General features: G+C 45.0%; 1 protein-coding gene across 4 annotated transcripts in view; it reads left to right on the top strand.

The window, feature by feature from the left end:
* ACVR1B (activin A receptor type 1B) overlaps positions 1–19626 on the top strand; it is a 46311-nt gene that overhangs the window by 14245 nt on the left and 12440 nt on the right. For 2 of the 4 annotated variants that reach the window (XM_050748763.1, XM_050748766.1), the window contains exons 2-5: positions 10233–10472; positions 11270–11518; positions 15950–16180; positions 18780–18947. In XM_050748763.1, coding sequence (XP_050604720.1) covers positions 10233–10472; positions 11270–11518; positions 15950–16180; positions 18780–18947 — 888 coding nt within the window. Of the gene's footprint in view, positions 1–4512; positions 6145–10232; positions 10473–11269; positions 11519–15949; positions 16181–18779; positions 18948–19626 lie in introns of those variants that run through there. The other 2 variants (XM_050748765.1, XM_050748764.1) reach the window with 2 other exon arrangements.

Consider the following 19626-nt stretch of genomic DNA (forward strand, 5'->3'; position numbering starts at 1 on the left):
GAAGCTTTACTAGATAAAAACAGTACCATGTGACATCACTCAGGGTCCTTTCCTTATGTGGATGGTATAGTTGGGCTAGGAGAGATATGATGCAGACCACCTGACTGGGATAATGAGCTTGGAGAAACCACAGAATTAGGCGACGTCAGTGATTACAGACTGGTTATCCAAACACGAACAAGAGAGGGATATAGCAGTTTTGGTTAAGAACCCATCCTTAGGATAGGCAGTCTTAGAACTACTTAAGGAAATACACTGAATTTAATCTTGAGTATTGGATGAAATCGATTACAGAGTAAATTTCAAGTAGTCTGGAACGTAGTCTTTTCTAGACTAAAAATGTGTGTATGCCAAAATCTGTGTAGCTGATGTTGTTGGGGTTGGAGGAGGGGAGTGTGGAGGTAGGGGAATGCCTACACAGGACCTGGAAAAGTAGAAGAGAAAAACACTACTAAAAAAAAAAAGAAATCATTAACATCACAAAAAGACAACTGGAAGTTCTGTGCCTTGCGAGGTATGGTAGGGATGGTATTCATCACTTGTTAGTATTCTAGCCAGAAATTTGCACCTGAATCAGATCAAACCTCTACATCTAGCTAATAGCTTATAGAAAATACAGAGGAGAGAGGAACATGTTAAATGACACCTTGGAGAGTCAACCCAAAAAATCCAGAATGTGGGAAACTACAGGACAAATGGCCTAGATTCTTCAACAGATAACTTGCAAGGAAAAATAACAGCACCTATAATCTAAGGGGGAACCTATAGATTAAAAAAGGTTTTAGGAGATCTCTCAGCCAAGTGCAGTGAAAGAACCTCATTTAGATCTGGATTTTCATTTTATTTTATTTTATTTTTGAAGCAGAGTCTAGCTCTGTCACCCAGGCTGGAGTGCAGTGATGCAGTCACAGCTCACTTCAGCTTCAATCTCCTGGGCTCAAGCAATCCTTCCACCTCAGCCTCCTGAATAGCTGGGATGACAGGCACGTGCCATCACACCTAGCTGATTTTTTTACTTTTTGTAGAGATGGTCTCACTATGTTGCCCAGGCTGATCTTGAACTCCTGAGTTTAAGAGATCCTCCCACTTCAGCCTCCCAAAGTGCTGGGATTACAGGTGTGAGCCAGCGTTCCCTTCCTGGATCTGGATTTGAGCCAGCTGTTAATTTTTTCAAGATAATAAAGGATTTTTGAACACTGGATATTTGATTACATTAAGGCTATTGTCAGTTATTTTAGGTATGATAATGATATTGTGGGAAACTGCAATTTAAAATGTAACTTGCAGAAGATTCCAATATCAATGACAAAAAATTAAAGGCACTTAAAAACATTAAAGGTGGCCAGGCATGGTGGCTCATGCCTGTAATCCCCGCACTTTTGGGAGGCTGAGGCCAGTGGATCACCTGAGGTCAGGAGTTTGAGACTAGCCTGGCCGACGTGGTGAAACCCTGTCTCTACTAAATAATACAAAAATTAGCTGGGTGTGGTGGTGGGCACCTGTAATCCCAGCTACTCGGGAGGCTGAGACAGGAGAATATCTTGAACCTAGGAGGCAACGGTTGCAGTGAGCCGAAATCGTGCCATTGCACTCCAGCCTGGGTGACAAGAGCAAGACTCCATCCTAAAAACTAAAACCCAGCACTTTGAGGGGCTGAGGCGGGCCGATCACGAGGTCAGGAGATCGAGACCATCCTGGCTAACACAGTGAAACCCCATCTCTACTGAAAATACAAAAAATTAGCCGGGTGTGGTGGTGGGCGCCTGTAGTCCCAGCTACTTGGGAGGCTGAGGCAGGAGAATGGTGTGAACCTGGGAGGTGGAGCTTGCAGTGAGCCGAGATCTCGCCACTGTACTCCAGCCTGGGCGACAGAGCAAGACGCTGTCTCAAAAACAAACAAACGCCGGGCGCGGTGGCTCAAGCCTGTAATCCCAGCACTTTGGGAGGCCGAGGCGGGTGGATCACGAGGTCAGGAGATCGAGACCATCCTAGCTAACATGGTGAAACCCCGTCTCTAGTAAAAATACAAAAAACTAGCCGGGCGTGGTGGCGGGCGCCTGTAGTCCCAACTACTCAGGAGGCTGAGGCGGGAGAATGGCGTGAACCCGGGAGGCGGAGCTTGCAGTGAGCCGAGATCGCCCCACTGCACTCCAGCCTGGGCGACACAGCAAGACTCCGTCTCAAACAAACAAACAAAAAAAATTAAAGGTTGGGGGAAACCTGCTAGAGAATCGGTGGCTGGTGCTAGTGGGAATGTCTAGCATTTGCTTGTACACTTAACTGTGTAGGCACTTGGCTAAGAGCTTTATATACTGATTATCTTATTCCGCAGAGCTATCCTATGAAGTTGATTCTCTTAGTTTTCTCCATTTTCTAATTGGGCAGCCCGAGTCCTGTGAGCCTAAGAAACTTGCCTCATGTTGCTCAGCTAACAAGTGAACCAGGATTTAAGCTTAGGCTGTCTGACCTCAGAGCCCAGGCTGTTAATCCCTATGTAATTATATCTCCCTGAAGGTGCTCTCAGTGATAGAGGAGGTAGCAGAGAAACTAAAAGAATTATTTCTGGCTGGGCATGGTGGCTTACGTCTGTAATCCCAGCACTTTGGGAGGCCAAGTTGGGTGGATCACCTGAGGTCAGGAGTTCGAGACCAGCCTGGCCAACGTGGCGAAACCCCGTCTCTACTACAAATACAAAAAATTAGCCAGACGCCGTGGCAGGCACCTGTAATCCCAGCAACTTGGGAGGTTGAGGCAGGAGAATTGCTTGAACCCAGGAAGCAAAGGTTGCAGTGCGCCGAGATTGTACCATTGCTTTCCAGCCTGGGCAACAAGAGCAAAACTCCATCTCAAAAAAAGAGAATGATTTCTTCCGTTTGTACTGAGAAGCATGCTATGGAAACACACAAGCCCAAATTATTTCAAAGTGGACAAGTTGTAGGTGTTAGATACCTCTCAAGGTAAAGGTATAAAACCAATCTTACATTCATAGTTGGTTTGTAATAAATGTTATTTTATTCTGAATTTAAGTAGTGATAAATATATGGGATGTTTTAGACCTAAAGAAGTGGGTCTTTGTGGCAAATTGTATTTCCTAAATGACTGCAACTATATTTCCCATCCCACATATTTTTCTTACAATGTGACTTTGATACTCCTTCCAACAGGCAGGGTCTACCCATGTCCCTTCCTTGAATTTGGGCGGAGGTTTGACTGCTTTGATCTATGGTCCATGGTGGATGTGATGCTCTGTGGTATCTAAGGCTAGGCTGCTAGAATAATATAGTTTCTGCCAGGTTCATTTCCTTTTGGTGTCTTGCTCTGGGGAAGGGCAGCTGTCATGCTTTGAGGAGCCTAAGCTAACCCACATAAAGGGACTACAGGTTGAACATCCCTAATCTAAAATGCTCCAAAATCCAAAAATTTTTGAGCACCAACGTGCTCAAAGGAAATGCTCGTTGGAGCATGTTGGATTTCAGATTTTCAGATTAGGGATGCCCAGTCAGATGTATATGAAAATATTCTAAAATCCCCCAAAATCAGAAATCTGCAATACTTTCCGGTCCGAACATTTTGGATAAAGGATGCTCATCCTGTAGTTGAAGAGGACCACATCAAGAAGAATAAAGGCCCCTAGCCAACAGCCAGCATCATGCGCCAGATGTAAGCGTGAATAAACCTTCGGATGGTTCTAGCCCCCGGCCTTGGAGTCTTCCACCTGAAGCCCCAGATACTGTGGAGTAGAGATAAGCTGTTCCTGCTGCCCTGCCCACGTTGCTGGCTTATAGAATCCATGCATAGATTAAATGGTGGTTTGATGCCACAAGTTTTTGGGGGAATTTGTTATATGGCCATAGTAACTGGGACAATATTATTTTTCCTCCCATCTCAAAGGACTTTAATGTTGTCTTCATAAATGGCCATTTTTGAGCAGATGTTTAGTGTGGACCTACTAGAATTCAGCCCTGGAGATGCAAAGGTGAATGGAACATAATCTGTTTCTTTAAATGGCACCACAGCCAGAAGACTGTTAAATTGACCTGTTACTCTTATATGTGTAAAGATATTTCCAGAGAGACCCTCGTTGCTATGCTGGTGAGACCTAATAAAAGTTAGGGCCACTGAATCTAAGAAAACATTATATTACGCACTCGAGAGAGGTGGCAGTATGGTTTCTCTAAAGCCCAGGCAGGCTAATAATTTGAAATTTTTTTATAGAGGTAAGCATGCATGTGAATAAAGAGAAAGACTTTATCTGGACTTTCAACGACCCTAATAAAGTCTGTACAGGTAGTTATTTTAAAGTCACAAAGGAATTAAAGGAATTTACACTGTGTATAAAGAACTATCTTAGCCAGTGTGGTGGAGTACACTTGTAGTCCTAACTACTAAGGAGGCTGAGGCGGAAGGGATCGTGTGTGGCCATGAATTTGAGGCTACAGTGAGCTATGACTACACCTGTAAATAGCCACTGCACTTCCAGCCTGGACGACATAGTGAGACCCTGTCTCTAAGAAAATAAAAAAAAAAAAAAAAAAAAAAAAAAAAAAAAACAACTGTCTTAAAAAATAAAGTAGGGATAAAGCACCACTTCTATAATATTGGTAGAGTCACCAATAAGAAGTAAGGAATTCATGGTGAAACCTTGAGGTTTCCAGTGGCATTGTTATCCCAGGCTGTAACACACTAAATCCCTGGAGATGAACTGCAGGAAGACATGGTGTGGCTCTTTGGTCAGAAAACCAACAGTGCATTTGATACGGGGAGGGTAAGAATGTGTTTAGAGTGATGTGAATGATATTTGCAGGGTGCTGAATCTGATCACATGAAGGTGTTCCTAGTGTGGCCATGGCCCTGCCGACTCTGTGTGCCGAGTGTTGTCAGAAAGAGTGTGGTAGAATGCTGTGTGGTGTTGTGGGGAAAAGATGGGACTTAGACCCTAGAGACCTGAGTTGGAGATGTGCCCCATCGTTTTACTGGTTTACCACTTGTGAGCCCCTTAACTTCTCCGAGGCTTTACTATCCATAAAGTGAGGCAGCTATACCTGCCTCAGCTCCTGAGTTCCTGTGGGGATCACAGGAGAGGATGAAAGTGAAAACTCTTGATACAATAACACAGCGTAGCTCTACACAGTGTTTTCTTACGGGAAACAAACTGAAAACACCCTACCTGAATGTAAAACTGGTGTCTCTGATCCTGCAATCATAGTTCAGTAGAGTTGTGGTCTTTGTTCTATCCCAAAGAAACTGGAGGGGATTGGGATAAGGGCCAGGGAAGAATAATTAAAGTAATCATGGTTGTATTAGGCTATTCTTATCGCTTTGGCCTATCTGGTGAATTTCTCATCCGGAAAGAGTGCTGAGAATCAGTTTATGATCAAGTCATAAAATCACGAAGTGAAAGGGCAGAACTAGAAGGTTGCCTGATGAAATTTGGAAGAGTCAAGTCTAGGGTACCTAAACAGGACAGTGCTCCACAACCAGTACTAAATTTATGAAATTAATTATCCACAAGTAGTAATTAAGTTAAAATTCATAATTACTGTAGCTTCAAAAGAGTTTTAGGTGCGCTCCTGGACCTTCATCTGTTAGGACAAACTTAGATGTTGTGTGCCGTGCCTCTTCCTTTCACAGGGGGCGCCATCGCACTGCACTCTCCCACACTGCTCCTGGTGAGGGTCTGAGGCGGGATGTTGGGCTGAATGGCTGTGAGTCTGACCCTGTGTGGCAGTTTTTGAGAATTCTTAGCTGGGCTATGGTGTCACTGAGTGGCCTGTATTTTCTGAGGCCCAGCTGTGTTAGGCGCCTCTGTAACACGGAGCTAGACAGTCTGCCCAGGTTGGAACTTGTCAGCCTTACTCGAAACACAGCCTGTCTCATGAATCAAATTTGCATTTACATCCTACCACAAACCACCTTCCAATCATACTTTGGAACCATGTTCAAACCCTGCCAAGGTGGTTTTGTCTTTAGTTTAAATTTGACTAACTTGTTAATGACAAAAGTCTATGCTAGTCGGGCTTTTGTTCTGACCACTTCCTAACTGGTTTATGTGTAGAGTGATTTTGTTACTCCTGTGATTTGGTTTTCTGATTTGTGTTATTTCTACTACGTAATTCTTCCGTCTTGGAATAAGGAGAGTTTTAGGTATGTATTGTTTACATACACGGTGTGTAAAATTTTTAACCTGATGAGTCACTATGAAACAGATTCTAAGGGGCTGTTATCATTAGTCCAGATTTAGCTTTTCAGAGAGAATTTAATTTAGTGTGTGTGATTTAATGAACTGAGATTTACAGTAAATTTAGATGCTTTTATAATTGTCACTTTTGTTTCAGTGGAAAATGAATGTTAACAGAAGGCTAGCCAAAATGTCTGTATTTAAAAGATGTTTAGGAAAAGGCATATAAAACAAAACAATTGTCCAGTGTTGGGTTAGTGATCAAACAATGTAAACTTAAAAACAAAACTAGATTCAAACATAGCTGGAAAGGATTTTAGAGGTCATATAGTTCAGTCCCTTCTTTCTGGTTAATCATGAGAAAAATGAGGTTCAAAGAGGTTAAATGACTTGCCCAAAGCCAGGCAGCTAGTTCCTGACAGAGCTGAAACTTGAACAGCAGTTTCTTACTGAAACTTGCCACTTCCTAATTAGTGGTTAAGGAGACACATTTTCACTTGGGTGGTGTTTTTTTGTTTTGTTTTTAGGTTTTACATTGAGGGGGGGATTAATATTTATTGAATCTCTACTAGTTGTTAAGTACTTTAAAAAATACATTAGCTGGGCGTGGTGGCACATGCTTGTAGTTCCATCTCCTTAGGAAACTGAGGCTGGAGGTTCCCTTGAGCCCAGGAGTTCAAGTCCAACTTGGGCAACATAGCAAAACCTTGTCTCTAAAAAACAGATATATATTTCTTCATGTAAGTCTTACGTAGCCCTATGAAATACAGTCATGTGCCGCATAACAGCATTTTGGTCAGTGATGGACCACACTGTTGTTATATGATGGTAGTCCCATAAGATAATACTGTATTTTTACTTCACCTTTTCTATGTTAGCTACAAATACTTATTGTGTTACAATTGCCTACAGTATCCAGTAAAGTTACATACTGTATAGTTTTCTAGCCTAGGAGCAAGAGGCTACACCACTTAGACTATGCCGTCTAGGTTTGTGTAAGTACATGCTGTGAGGTTCACACAGCAACAAAATTGCCTAACACTGCATATTAACAGCCCCACTTTACAGATTAGGAAACAGAGTGCAAGAAGGTTAATACCTTGCTCAAGGTCATGTGGTTAATATTAAAGCTGGCATTTGAGCCTTTCTGACCTGTTCCTGCTATGATTCCCACTGTGACTCCTAGTGATGGTAATTCTGATCTTTTCAGGGGTATGGGCAGTGGTGGTAGTTATCTTTGAAATGTATCTTTTTCAGACTTCTCACTCTGTAAAATATGTAATTAGACACAGATATGTGTAGAGTGGCCTTTCTCAGAAGACCCATAGCTCTTAGCAGTTGCTTGGCTAATCTTCATACCATCTCTGTAAGATAAACAGTGTTTTCTGGTTGGGTAGTTGAGGCCCAGATAGGCTCAGGGACTCACTCAGCGCCTTATCACAAACCCACATGGCCCAGCCCCCAGTTCCGTTCTTCGTCCTGTCTAGCATAGATTTCACCACTTTTGTTCTTTCCTGTCTTACACCAAGATTGTTTAAGTACTTCCCAAAAATAATGAGCCACGTGTGGGTGTGTTCGTTCTCCAGAATGAATCACTGTGAAAGAGGTTGTGAACTAAGGAAAGGAGCATAAGTATCTGGAAGCAGAGGCTCCTGACTCTTCAGTCCCTCTAATTGGTGGGCTCTGGAGTGAGTGCTTTTCTAAAAGGCAACTGTGGGTTTGGGCTTGTGTCTCACTGTGCTCAGAATAGTCCTCTCTTGAAGTTGTTACTTTTCCCTTCTTGCTTCCCAAAATAGAACCAATGTTGTTCTCTTTGTTGGACACCACAACACAAATATTGAGAGGTGTGCTTTCCATAGGGAACCCCTTTTAAAGTGCCTGAATGTCCCCACTGCCACAAAGGGGAATGGGAGTTAGCTTTCTTGAGTTAACAAGATTCCAGCGTGAGTAAAAGAGGTTTGGATCAAGTATTCTGAGACTTTCAGAAGTAAATGTAAAAGCAGAAAGAATAAGAGAGGGAGCAAACAAAGGTATTTGGAAGAGAAAATGAAGAGATTCCTTAGTCTTTTTTGTGTCTAAACGGGTTAGAATAAAAATTCAGGAGAAATTTACTTTTTAAAATCCCTTTTATGATTTTTTTTTTTTTTTTTTTTTTTTTTTTTTTTGAGACGGAGTCTCGCTCTGTCACCCAGGCTGGAGTGCAGTGGCCGGATCTCAGCTCACTGCAAGCTCCGCCTCCCGGGTTCACGCCATTCTCCTGCCTCAGCCTCCCGAGTAGCTGGGACTACAGGCGCCTGCCACCTCGCCCGGCTAAGTTTTTGTATTTTTAGTAGAGATGGGGTTTCACTGTGTTAGCCAGGATGGTCTCGATCTCCTGACCTCGTGATCCGCCCGTCTCGTCCTCCCAAAGTGCTGGGATTACAGGCTTGAGCCACCGCGCCCGGCCAAAAATCCCTTTTATGATTTAGATCCTAGTCTAATGGGCACCTACTTTAAATGTTCTGACTTTAAGAAATACCACTACCCAAACTCTTAAGCAAGAGGCTGCATGTTTTGGAATTTCTCCCAGAAGAAAGGGATCTGATGAAACGTGAAAAAATACAACAGGCCATAAGTGAAGATCTGCACTGTCTACACTGTCTGTCCACCTGCCAGGACTGCCTCCTTGGTTTCCTTGGGTGGGACTAGCAAGGAATCGGCTCATTTATAGAAAGCCTGAGGAAGGAGGGGTTGGGCACTGAGATATTTAGAATCTGTCTTTGGATTTGAAAAGCCAAGAGATGACTTTCAGAATATTGGAGGAAGAGACAAAGATAGACTATGTATAGCCTAAATCAGTGAGTTATGACAGGGTAGCTTTTCATGGGACTGCCCATAAGTGTCTCATCTCCAGAGGCCACAGTGTGAATGCATTGCCACTTGTTATCCAGATAGTATTGACTGAGTGTGTGATCTGGGACTCGCTTGGGCCCCCACCACCTTCACCCCTCAATGTGTGAGTGCCTCCTTCAGCACTTCCGAGCCCCGACCTCAGTGTTCTAGTGGGCAAAGCAACACTCCTGCCCATGCCAAGAGGTCAGAGCTAGGTTAGTCTCTTGGAAGACAGTGTTGGGGAGAACCAACTGCTGCTGTCTGTGCTATTCTTGTTAGTTGAATAAATAAAGGATTTCAGATTCCAGGGCTGCTGAAGAGGCTTTCAGAGGCGCCAAATTCATTTGCAGTAATTTCCTGTCAAATGGGACACACTTATGTATGATACTTACCCAGCAAAACTCATTAATCCCAGAGGTGATTGTGTACACTGCCTGTTTGAAAAAAATTGTGTGTGCACACACTGGCATACATGAACGCATGTGCGTGCTATCCAGGGGCCTTTCAGGATGGGTTAAATGTATTGAGCACTTTTAATGCATTATCTCACTTAGTTGTCACAATAACTTCACAAGGGAGGCACTCAAGTTCTCCTCTTTGGAGGATATCCTTTGTGCCCTCGTGAATGAGGGGCACCTGACTTGGACTACTAAAGGCAGGAGGACGATAATGGAGTGGTCAGGGAAAGCTTTTCAAAAGAAGTGACATTTGAGTTGAATTTTGAAGGATATGTAAGAATTAGGCAGGAAAAAAGCATTGCAGCAAAAGAATGTGTGAGAGCATGCATGCTGCAGGAAGCCGTGGGCGTGCTTGGTTCCTGCTGGGGGAGATAGGGCTGGTGATAGCTCCAGGAACCCTAGGTGGCTCTGCATGAAGTGGGGGGCAGCCCCACATTCTCCAAAAGGAAGATGCTTTCCTCTTGTCAGGCATCTCAATTTGAAGAAAAGGTAGTTCCTCTGTCTCTCACAGGCATAAAGTAGAACACTTAGAGGATAATAGCGGAGCCTCAAAAGCTCAATAAACAGGTGAAGTTGTGCTCAGTTAAGGGTATCTGTTTGGCCCCATCTCTATAAAAACTGTTTTGGAACATCAAGTATGCTAACGGATTATATTCTAAGTTTGGAAAAGGACCTGCAAAGGATCTCACCATTGATGTCGATGTCTGCTCCCCAATTTCCTGCAGCTCTGCTGTGTGCGTGCACCAGCTGCCTCCAGGCCAACTACACGTGTGAGACAGATGGGGCCTGCATGGTTTCCATTTTCAATCTGGATGGGATGGAGCACCATGTGCGCACCTGCATCCCCAAAGTGGAGCTGGTCCCTGCCGGGAAGCCCTTCTACTGCCTGAGCTCAGAGGACCTGCGCAACACCCACTGCTGCTACACTGACTACTGCAACAGGATCGACTTGAGGGTGCCCAGTGGTGAGTGCATGCCCTTGTTGGACTAGTGGCTCAGCTTGGAGGTAGGGCACCCCGTCGCTTCATTTTTTTCTACTCTTGCCCACTTGCTTGGTTTGACGATAAAGATGCCTTTCGGATGCTCCTGAAGGTGACAAAGGCTGGGGTTTCTCAGGAGTTGCTTTTGTAGATTAGAGGGGGAGGAAGCAGATTTTCAAGTTAGTCCCAGAGGTGCCAGCAGTGTTTTGAGTAGTGGCTGAGCAGCCATAGGCAGTGGTGAGGAGTGGAAGAACCAGGCAGGGATCCCCGCGGGAGGATGTGGGACTGATCCGGAAAGAGATGGCCCTAGAGCTGAGCAAAGGTGACTCCTCAAGAGAGGATGGTGGTCAGATGTGAGAAGGGACCAGAATAGAAAAAGGCCAGTAACCAAAGCTGAGAAGCACCACATACCACCCTTTTGCAAGTCTTCCATTCAGGAGAAGGAGAGAAACTAGAGTGGAGCTTAGGGGAGCTGTGGAAAGTTAAAGAGCAGAAACAGGCATCTGTGTAGGGGCCTGAGGCGGGGATAGTATCATGAAATGCGTGAGATTACAAAGTGGGTTGTGGCTTTGACTGGAAAGAGGTGCCTTAACTAAAGAAGTTGGGCATTTGAGAGCATCTAGGCAGACAGACTAGCCCAGGAAGATCAGAGAGATCAAGGGAGCCTGAACATGTCAACAGGGAAAGGGTTCTTTTTCACTCTTCACTTTGAGGGAGGTGTTTTTACTCTTTCCCTTGTTTTTACTTCTCATTCTTTCCCTCTCCTCTCTCACTTGACCCAGGTCACCTCAAGGAGCCTGAGCACCCGTCCATGTGGGGCCCGGTGGAGCTGGTAGGCATCATCGCCGGCCCGGTGTTCCTCCTGTTCCTCATCATCATCATTGTTTTCCTTGTCATTAACTATCATCAGCGTGTCTATCACAACCGCCAGAGACTGGACATGGAAGATCCCTCATGTGAGATGTGTCTCTCCAAAGACAAGACGCTCCAGGATCTTGTCTACGATCTCTCCACCTCAGGGTCTGGCTCAGGTACTGAGTTCTCCAGGGCATCGTGTCTGTGGTTGACTTTAATCAGTTTCCCAGAAGGATAGAGTGCTTATAGAGAAGGCTGGGGGCACTGCATTTGTTTCTGCCAGCATTGAGTCATTTGGTTTCCTAGTTCCCCTTCTTTTGGAGTCTGACGTGTAATAAGATAAGATAATGGGTTCACAGAAAATCTCTCATTCCCTGGGATTCCCAAGTTCTAGTACACAATTATCCACTACAGAAGTTCTGCCTCTCTAAGCTTTGCAACTGTACGTACATCTATTAAAATTTAGCTGGTTCCACCTGAGCAGTGGAGTGCTCAATTTCAGGGCCCCTTTTGAGAAACAGGAGTGTGCCAGATTCCTGTGAGGTGGTGACAGCTAATCATTGATCTCTGAGCAACCACAAGGGGAGTTTAAGGACATCCAGTAAAGCTTAGAGTTGGGATTTGGTGAATCATTGACTTGTACCAGTTGCCCAAGGGTTTTTGGTGGGGGTGAAAATAAAGGCAGTGTGGGCCTCCAGCATAGCATCAGCACTATTTCCTGTACTGCCTTTTGTTGACCAAGTCTTTCTCAGATGTGGAAAATGAACCAAACACTAGACCTTGGCATAAGACGAGAATTTAGGATAAAAGGGCTTGGGGTTGTTTAGGTCTCAGGGTATATAGCTCAGCTAGTTGTTAAATGTGAACATGAATGCAGAAGAATTTTTTTACTTACTTACTTATTTATTTATTTAGAAACAGAGTCTTGCTCTGTTTCTCAGGCAGCAGTGCAGTGGCACAGTCTCTGCTAACTGAAACCTCCGCCTGCCAGGTTCAAGTGATTCTCCTGCCTCAGCCTCCTGAGTAGCTGGGATTACAGGCATGCGCCACTACAGCAGCTAATTTTTGTATTTTTAGTAGAGACAAGGTTTCGCCACGTCGGCCAGGCTGGTCATATGTTCTTGACCTCAAGTGATCCACCCACCTCGCAAAGAATTTTTTTAATGAAGATAAACCATTATTTTTGTGACAGTGGTATTGCGTTCCTTTTTTTTATTTTTTATTTTTTAGATATGGTCTCACTCTGTTGTTGCCCAGGCTGCAGTGCCATGGTGCAATCACAGCTCACTGCAGCCTCAACCTCCTGGGCTCAAGAGATCCTCCACCTTAGTCTCCTGAGTAGCTGAGATGTCAGGCATGTGCCACCAAGCCTGGCAATTTTTTTTTTTTTAATTTTTGTGGAAGGTCTCACTTTGTTGCCCAGGCTAGTCTCAAATTCTTGACTTCAAGTCCGTTCTTATCAAAGAAAAAACATCCACAAACATCACTGTTGCCATTCTAGCTACAACACAGAGGATCTTATTTGTGAGAACTTTTGCATGTTTTTATATGTTTCCTTGACGTGGGACAAGACTGTTGTTCTGTGGGGAAATTATGCCGTCAGTCATGCCCAGACATTCTGCTTGACACGGGAGTACTTTGAGCTGTGACATCTCCTGAATTTCAGTGGCTTTGCTTTTATTAAGCTCTGCAGTAGAGAGCACCAAAATGATGGATGTATTTAAAAGCTGCATATTTTTAGAAACAGTAGAAATCTAGGGCTCGTTCCTTGTTGAAAGAGGTAGGGCAGTGGTTAGAACCTCCTGGCTGACTGTGGGAATTGATTTGCTGCTAGAGGAGGGTAAATTGGGTTTTCCAAAGTATTTTTAAGACCCAGACCAGCTGAAACAAGGGAAGGGCCATGGTAGTTGTTTAGTCATCTGTAGCAAAATGTTTAATAACTATTTCTCTCTGAGTGGTTTAGTATATTCTTCATTCAGAATATGCAGAGCTTCCAAGGTGTTAGGTTTCTAATGATGTGGTTTTTAAAGTAGTAAGTCCATGCTGCTCATATGACTTTCAATTCATTTAAATAAGTATATACTGAATACCTTCTGGGTGATATAGTTTTAGACAGATTAGAAAGAGGCTGACCTGGCTGGGCCCAGTGGCTCACATCTGTAATCCCAACACTTTGGGAGGCCGAGGCAGGTGGATCACGAGGTCTGGAGATCCAGACCATCCTGGCTAACATGGTGAAACCCCGTCTCTACTAAAAATACAAAAAATTAGCCGGGCGTGGTGACGGGCGCCTGTAGTCCCAGCTACTCGGGAGGCTGAGGAGAATGGTGTGAACCTCGGAGGCGGAGCTTGCAGTGAGCCGAAATCACGCCACTACACTCCAGCCTGGGTGACAGAGGCGAGACTCTGTCTCAAAAAAAAAAAAAAAAAAAAAGTCTGACTCCGGGATTGGATCAGAGAGACAGGAATTGTTGGGAAGAGTCTCACAGAGGAGGGCACATTTAAAGGTGTCTTGAGGCTGGGCAGCCACACCTATAATCCCAGCACTTTGGGAGGCCGGGGTGGGCAGATCACATGAGGTCAAAAGTTCGAGACCAGCCTGACTAACATGGTGAAACCTCGTCTCTACTAAATACAAAATATTAACCGGGTGTAGTGGCGCATGCCTGTAATTCCAGCTACTCGGGAAACTGAGGCAGGAGAATTGCTTGAACCTGGGAGGCAGAGGCTTCAGTGAGCCCAGATCATGCCATTGCACTCCAGCCTGGGCAACAAGAGCAAAGCTCCGTCTCAAAAAACAAAACAAAACAAAAGGCCGGTCACGGTGACTCACACCTGTAATCCCAGCACTTTGGGAGGCCGAGGTGGGTAGATCACCTCAGGTCAGGAGTTCGAGACCAGCCTGAGCAACATGATGAAACCCCCATCTCTACTAAAAATACAAAAATTAGCTGGGTGTGGCGGCGGGCACCTGTAATCCCAGCTACTTGGAAGGCTGAGGCAGGAGAATTGCATGAACCTAGGAGGTGGAGGTTGCAGTGAGCCGAAATCATACCATTGCATTCCAGCCTGAGTGACAGAGCGAGATTCCATCTCAAAAAAAATAAAATAAAAAAGGAGTCTTAAAGAATGAGTTGGAATTTTAAATTTAAGAGAGGCAAGAGGGCAAAGAACATTCCAGGCCAATGAAAATATCTTCAGTAAAAAGACAAAGACATGAAAGTCCACTGTATGTTTAAAGAACCTTTATGATAAGGAGACCAGCATGATGTGCTTGTGCTAGGGAAGCAGGGGGAAGTCAGGCTGGCCCGGGTGTAGAGGACCTTGAGGGCTGACCTTTATCTTATAGGTAAGGGGCTTCTACTGAAAGTTTCCATGTGGGAAACGAATGTTCATTTTTTCCTTTGGAAGGAATTCTGGCAGTGGTGTGGAGGATGAATTCATTCACTACCAGCCTTCTTTTGGGAAGGGTGCGGTGAGGCGGGTTGTGTGTGGGTGCACAGGGCAAGAGCAGGCTGAGATGGGAGGCAAAAGACCTGTTGGAAGTCTTTTAGAGAAGGTCCAAAAGTAGGACAGGCGGACAGAGATGGAGAGGCGGGGGCTAATTTGAGAAACGTTTTGGTGGTTCTATACTGTTGTCATTAAAAGCATAGATTATAGAGTCAGACAGTCCTAGATTTTAAGCCCTGCTTTGCCACTTAACTGCTTGTATGAATTTGAATATTACGTAACCTCCTCTTTGAGCCTTAGTTTTCTTGTTTATAAAATGGGGATGATAACAGTGCCTTACCTTCCAGGTGGTTTGGGGAAGTGAGATAATTTATGTAAAGCCCTTAGCATGGAGCCTAATGCATAGTAAGCATGCAGTAAATGGTAGTTCCCATCTACCAGACCTAGGGATTAATAATATATTTATTAATTTGGGGGTGGGAGTAAGAGAGTTAAAGAGTCAGTTGTGATGGTAAGGGTGATTAGATACATAGAGACACATTGAATGAGTCACATGAAGCAATGTTGAGTTTTATAAAGACAGTAAAATTAATCTTAGACTAAACATAGATAGTCCTCCATTCTACCTCTGGAGTTGTGCTTGGGAGCAGAGCTTTGCTCTCTTTGGAGGTGGGAACCCGTGGGCCTCACAGCACTGCCCTCTAGTGGCTAATAAGCAGAACAGCCAGAAGGTGGCCCCCAGCACATGAGCCTCCAGTTTCATGTTCTCTGCCCTCTTTCCTTCCTGCACCAAAATAAAGCAGATGTGGGTAGATCGGCCCACAGGTGGCTGGCTGAAGAGTCGGTAAATCTGGTCAAACATTTACGTTCAAATCTATCATCTATGCTTACTGAGAGGAGAAATTGCGTAGATAAGGAGTAGCTAATCATACACGTTTCCCATTTGTGTTCACTCTTTGCCCATCTCTCCGCCTGGCTCAGCCCTCTGGTAGATTACCTGGAAACGTGCAGGAGCAGCAGCAGCTCTCCCTGGTTAATGCACCAGTGTAGGATGAAGACACCATGTTAAGGGTCTTTCCATTGTGCCAATTAGTGTGGGAGTTGGAAAATTTGTCAAATTTGCAGTGTCAGGTTTCTTCCCATTCTTTGGTCCACAGGGTTACCTCTCTTTGTCCAGCGCACAGTGGCCCGAACCATCGTTTTACAAGAGATTATTGGCAAGGGTCGGTTTGGGGAAGTATGGCGCGGCCGCTGGAGGGGTGGTGATGTGGCTGTGAAAATATTCTCTTCTCGTGAAGAACGGTCTTGGTTCCGGGAAGCGGAGATATACCAGACGGTCATGCTGCGCCATGAAAACATCCTTGGATTTATTGCCGCTGACAATAAAGGTAAGGGCTGGGCTTGGATACAGCATTCCCAGATGGAGGATGCCAGAGAAAGTGCATAGCTATGGGATGCACAGCTCTGTTTGCCTTCATCATTGTAACCCGTAGAAAGAGAACTTGAATAAGGTCAAGGTTTCCACGCTTTTCTTAAGGCGTGGAGCCTTTTATTCCATGAAAAGCTTATACAGAAATCCAGGTTATCAAGCAAATAAACAAGGAGTTCTTACTCAGATAAACAAGATACATCCCCTCACCCTACCTGCTTAATTTCTCTTTCTCCACTCTCCCAAACCCACCTCCAGTGTAGTTCCTGCAGGGGGTTCCGTAAGCTTATTTTGAAAATCACTGTGATGGGCTGGGCACGGTGGTTCACGCATGTAATCCCAGCACTGTGGGAGGCCGAGGCAGGCAGATCTCTTGAGGTCAGGAGTTCGTGACCAGCCTGGCCAACGTGTTGAAACCCCATCTCTACTAAAAATACAAAAATGAGCTGGGCATGGTGACACGCACCTGTAATCCCAGCTACTCAGGAGGCTGAGGCAGGCCAATTGCTTGAACCCAGGAGGCGGAGGTTGCAGTGAGCTGGAGGTTGCAGTGAGCTGAGGTCGCGCCACTGCACTCCAGCCTGCGTGACAGAGTGAGACTCTGTCTCAAAAAAAAAGAAAAAAGAAAGAAAATCACTAGGATGAGGAATTGTGGCCTCAACCCTGGCAGGGAAGGATAACGACAGAAAAGCCTGTAGTCCACAAAGTGTCGCCTAGTGGCCTTCAGACTCCGCTCTTGGTCAGTCCTGTCCCTGAGGATTCTTCTTTCCTTCTTCCTATCCCTTTTATTGCTTTAGTTTTTGAGTCTTTTATGTGCCAGGCACCTCCCTATGTTTGAGGACATCATCGACTAGCAAAGCATGACGAGTAAGGGTGATTAGAGGAGGTAAACATGAGTTGTTCTGTTGAGCACAAATTGGGGCTGACTCACACCTGAGCCGGATGGAGACAAAGGTGGCAAGAGTTCAGGAAGAAAAACCTTCCTTGCAGGGAAGGGCACTGCAGACCTGTGCGAAGTTGAGGTGTTTGGGGCCCTGCAAGTAACTTGGATGGCTGTGGGTGGAGAGACAGGCAGAGGCCAGATTGTGAGGGGCCTTTCTGAGAGGATTGTATTCCGTTCTGAAGATAGTGGGTAGTAATTATAATTTCTTTCATTAATTCTATAACATTTATTGATTGCTGTGGGCCAGACCTCTGCTGGCTGCTTGGACCATCACGCATAAGAGCAAGACACAGTCCCTCCCCTCACAGAGCTCCCAGGAAGAAGGGGAAGTGGCACCCAGAGTACAGAGAGGATGCCATGAATGGCTGGTTCACATTGTGGAAGGGTCTCTCTAGCAGTTGTGACATGGCTTGCTCCTGTGGCACAGTGCAATTTAGAAGTTAGTGTCTAAAACACTATCACCTTTTGGTAAAGTTTAAATCTTACATGTTTTAAAAGGATCAAATCATGTCTTCAAACGTATTGGGAGGGCGCTCAGGAATTTGGGACTGGTTAGAGTGCGAGAAGCAGTGTGTTGGGTGGGCCCCTTGTTTGTGATAAGAGAAGCGAAGATGTGTGTGTTTCCAGGATCCATTCCCTTTATTGATTCTGGCAGCTTGTGTGGGTAGGGATCTGGCTTTCAAAACCCACATTAAGGCCAGGGAAGGGGAACAATCGGACTCCCTCGTTCTTGCCTTTTTAACATGGTGTATATATAGTATGGTGCCCTGGAATCAGCGCCAGCCTGGAATTTTGGAGATTTCAACTCAATTTCCAATCTTCCTATTGACAATGGTGTGGCTTAATTCGATTCCTGGCTTTGGTGTTTCTTTTTCTCCCTCCTCCTGCTCTCCTCCTCCTTGCTGTCCCTAGTGTAAAAGAGAAAATAAAGTGTATGCACTCTACCTTCCATTGCTCCTCTGAAGGATGAGATGCCTCTCTGGGAATACTTGGAAGTGGGCTGTTCATGCACTGAAAAGCATTTTTTGGCCTGGAATCCAGTAATGCATAAAGGAGATCTTTCCTTCTCACAGAAATACCATAGCCTGGTAAGAACAACAGACTGAAAAGAAACATTACAGATGAGACAGGTGCTGTGTTTGGGCTGTGTTCAGAGGATCGCTGGGACACAGGAGGCCCTCCAAGGCTTTCCTGCTTGGTGGTGGTAGATCCAGCTCATTGTGGTTCTCCTGTGCCCATGAGCAAGTCTTGGTCAGGATCAAAGCAGTGCTGCAGACAAAGCTGGTGATAGCTGTTACTTTCCCTAGGCATATACTCTTTCCTGAGTATTTCATACTTCTAATTTGACATAATGTTCAGAATCCTACAGCTCACCTAAAAGAAATCAGGAGCCGTCCTAAGAAAGAAATGGTGTCCCCTGTCCTTACTGAGGTCCCAAACTGGTAGACCACTATAAATGAAAGGACGCTAGATGGGGCGTTAGGGGGCGTGGAGGTGGGAAATGTGAATTTGGGAGTCTAACTGGATTTTGTATTGTACACACTCATCCTTACCAACTTTCACCGTTTCGCTGATAGTTACGCATTTTCTGGAACTCATGTGTGGTTCTCTGCAGATAATGGCACCTGGACACAGCTGTGGCTCGTTTCTGACTATCATGAGCACGGGTCCCTGTTTGATTATCTGAACCGGTACACAGTGACAATTGAGGGGATGATTAAGCTGGCCTTGTCTGCTGCTAGTGGGCTGGCACACCTGCACATGGAGATTGTGGGCACCCAAGGTGAGTGGACTAGTGCAGGAGTGGCAAAGTGACATAGGCATGAAAGGTCCGCATCATCCTGATTTAGTTCCTAGAATTTCTTTTCACTGAGGAAGTTGGGGCTGGACCTCAGGAACTCTAGTTTAATTTAAAGGAAAGGAGGTTTGAGCTTCACTTAAGTGAGGTATCTACAGGGTGTTCCCTTCACCTCTGTCTTTAGAACTCCCTCAGGAATCCTATGATATCAATATTCAGCTACTTGTCAATCAATGGCTTGACGTAGTCATTTGTTATGAAGGAGTAATCATCTTAGAATCCCACAGTAGACATGAGAAAAAATGGAAGTAAAAAGATAAACCAGTGTACTGGGAACATCAGTTTAGTGATTTCCATGTTCATAGATGGGGACAGCTGGCTTAAAGGCCACTTGGTGGATTAGATGCTGGGCCTTACTAATCTGGGAAGGTTTTCCTGGAGGAAGAAGACCTGAAGCTCTGCTGCCTGTTGACTGTCATGTCAGCTCTTTGAGACATCCTGGATCTTGTCCAAAGGCAGGTGTGATCCCTGATGCCTGGTTGACCAGTGCCACAATGGAAAATCACCCATGAAAGTTGGGTCCTATTCCTATAGCCTGTGCAATGCCAGTTCTCATCATCGGACCTGTTTCCTTCTGAGAACTAGGAGGCATTGTAGCAACTTG

The sequence above is a fragment of the Macaca thibetana genome, chromosome 11 (assembly GCF_024542745.1).
Source record: "Macaca thibetana thibetana isolate TM-01 chromosome 11, ASM2454274v1, whole genome shotgun sequence".
Taxonomy (NCBI): domain Eukaryota; kingdom Metazoa; phylum Chordata; class Mammalia; order Primates; family Cercopithecidae; genus Macaca; species Macaca thibetana.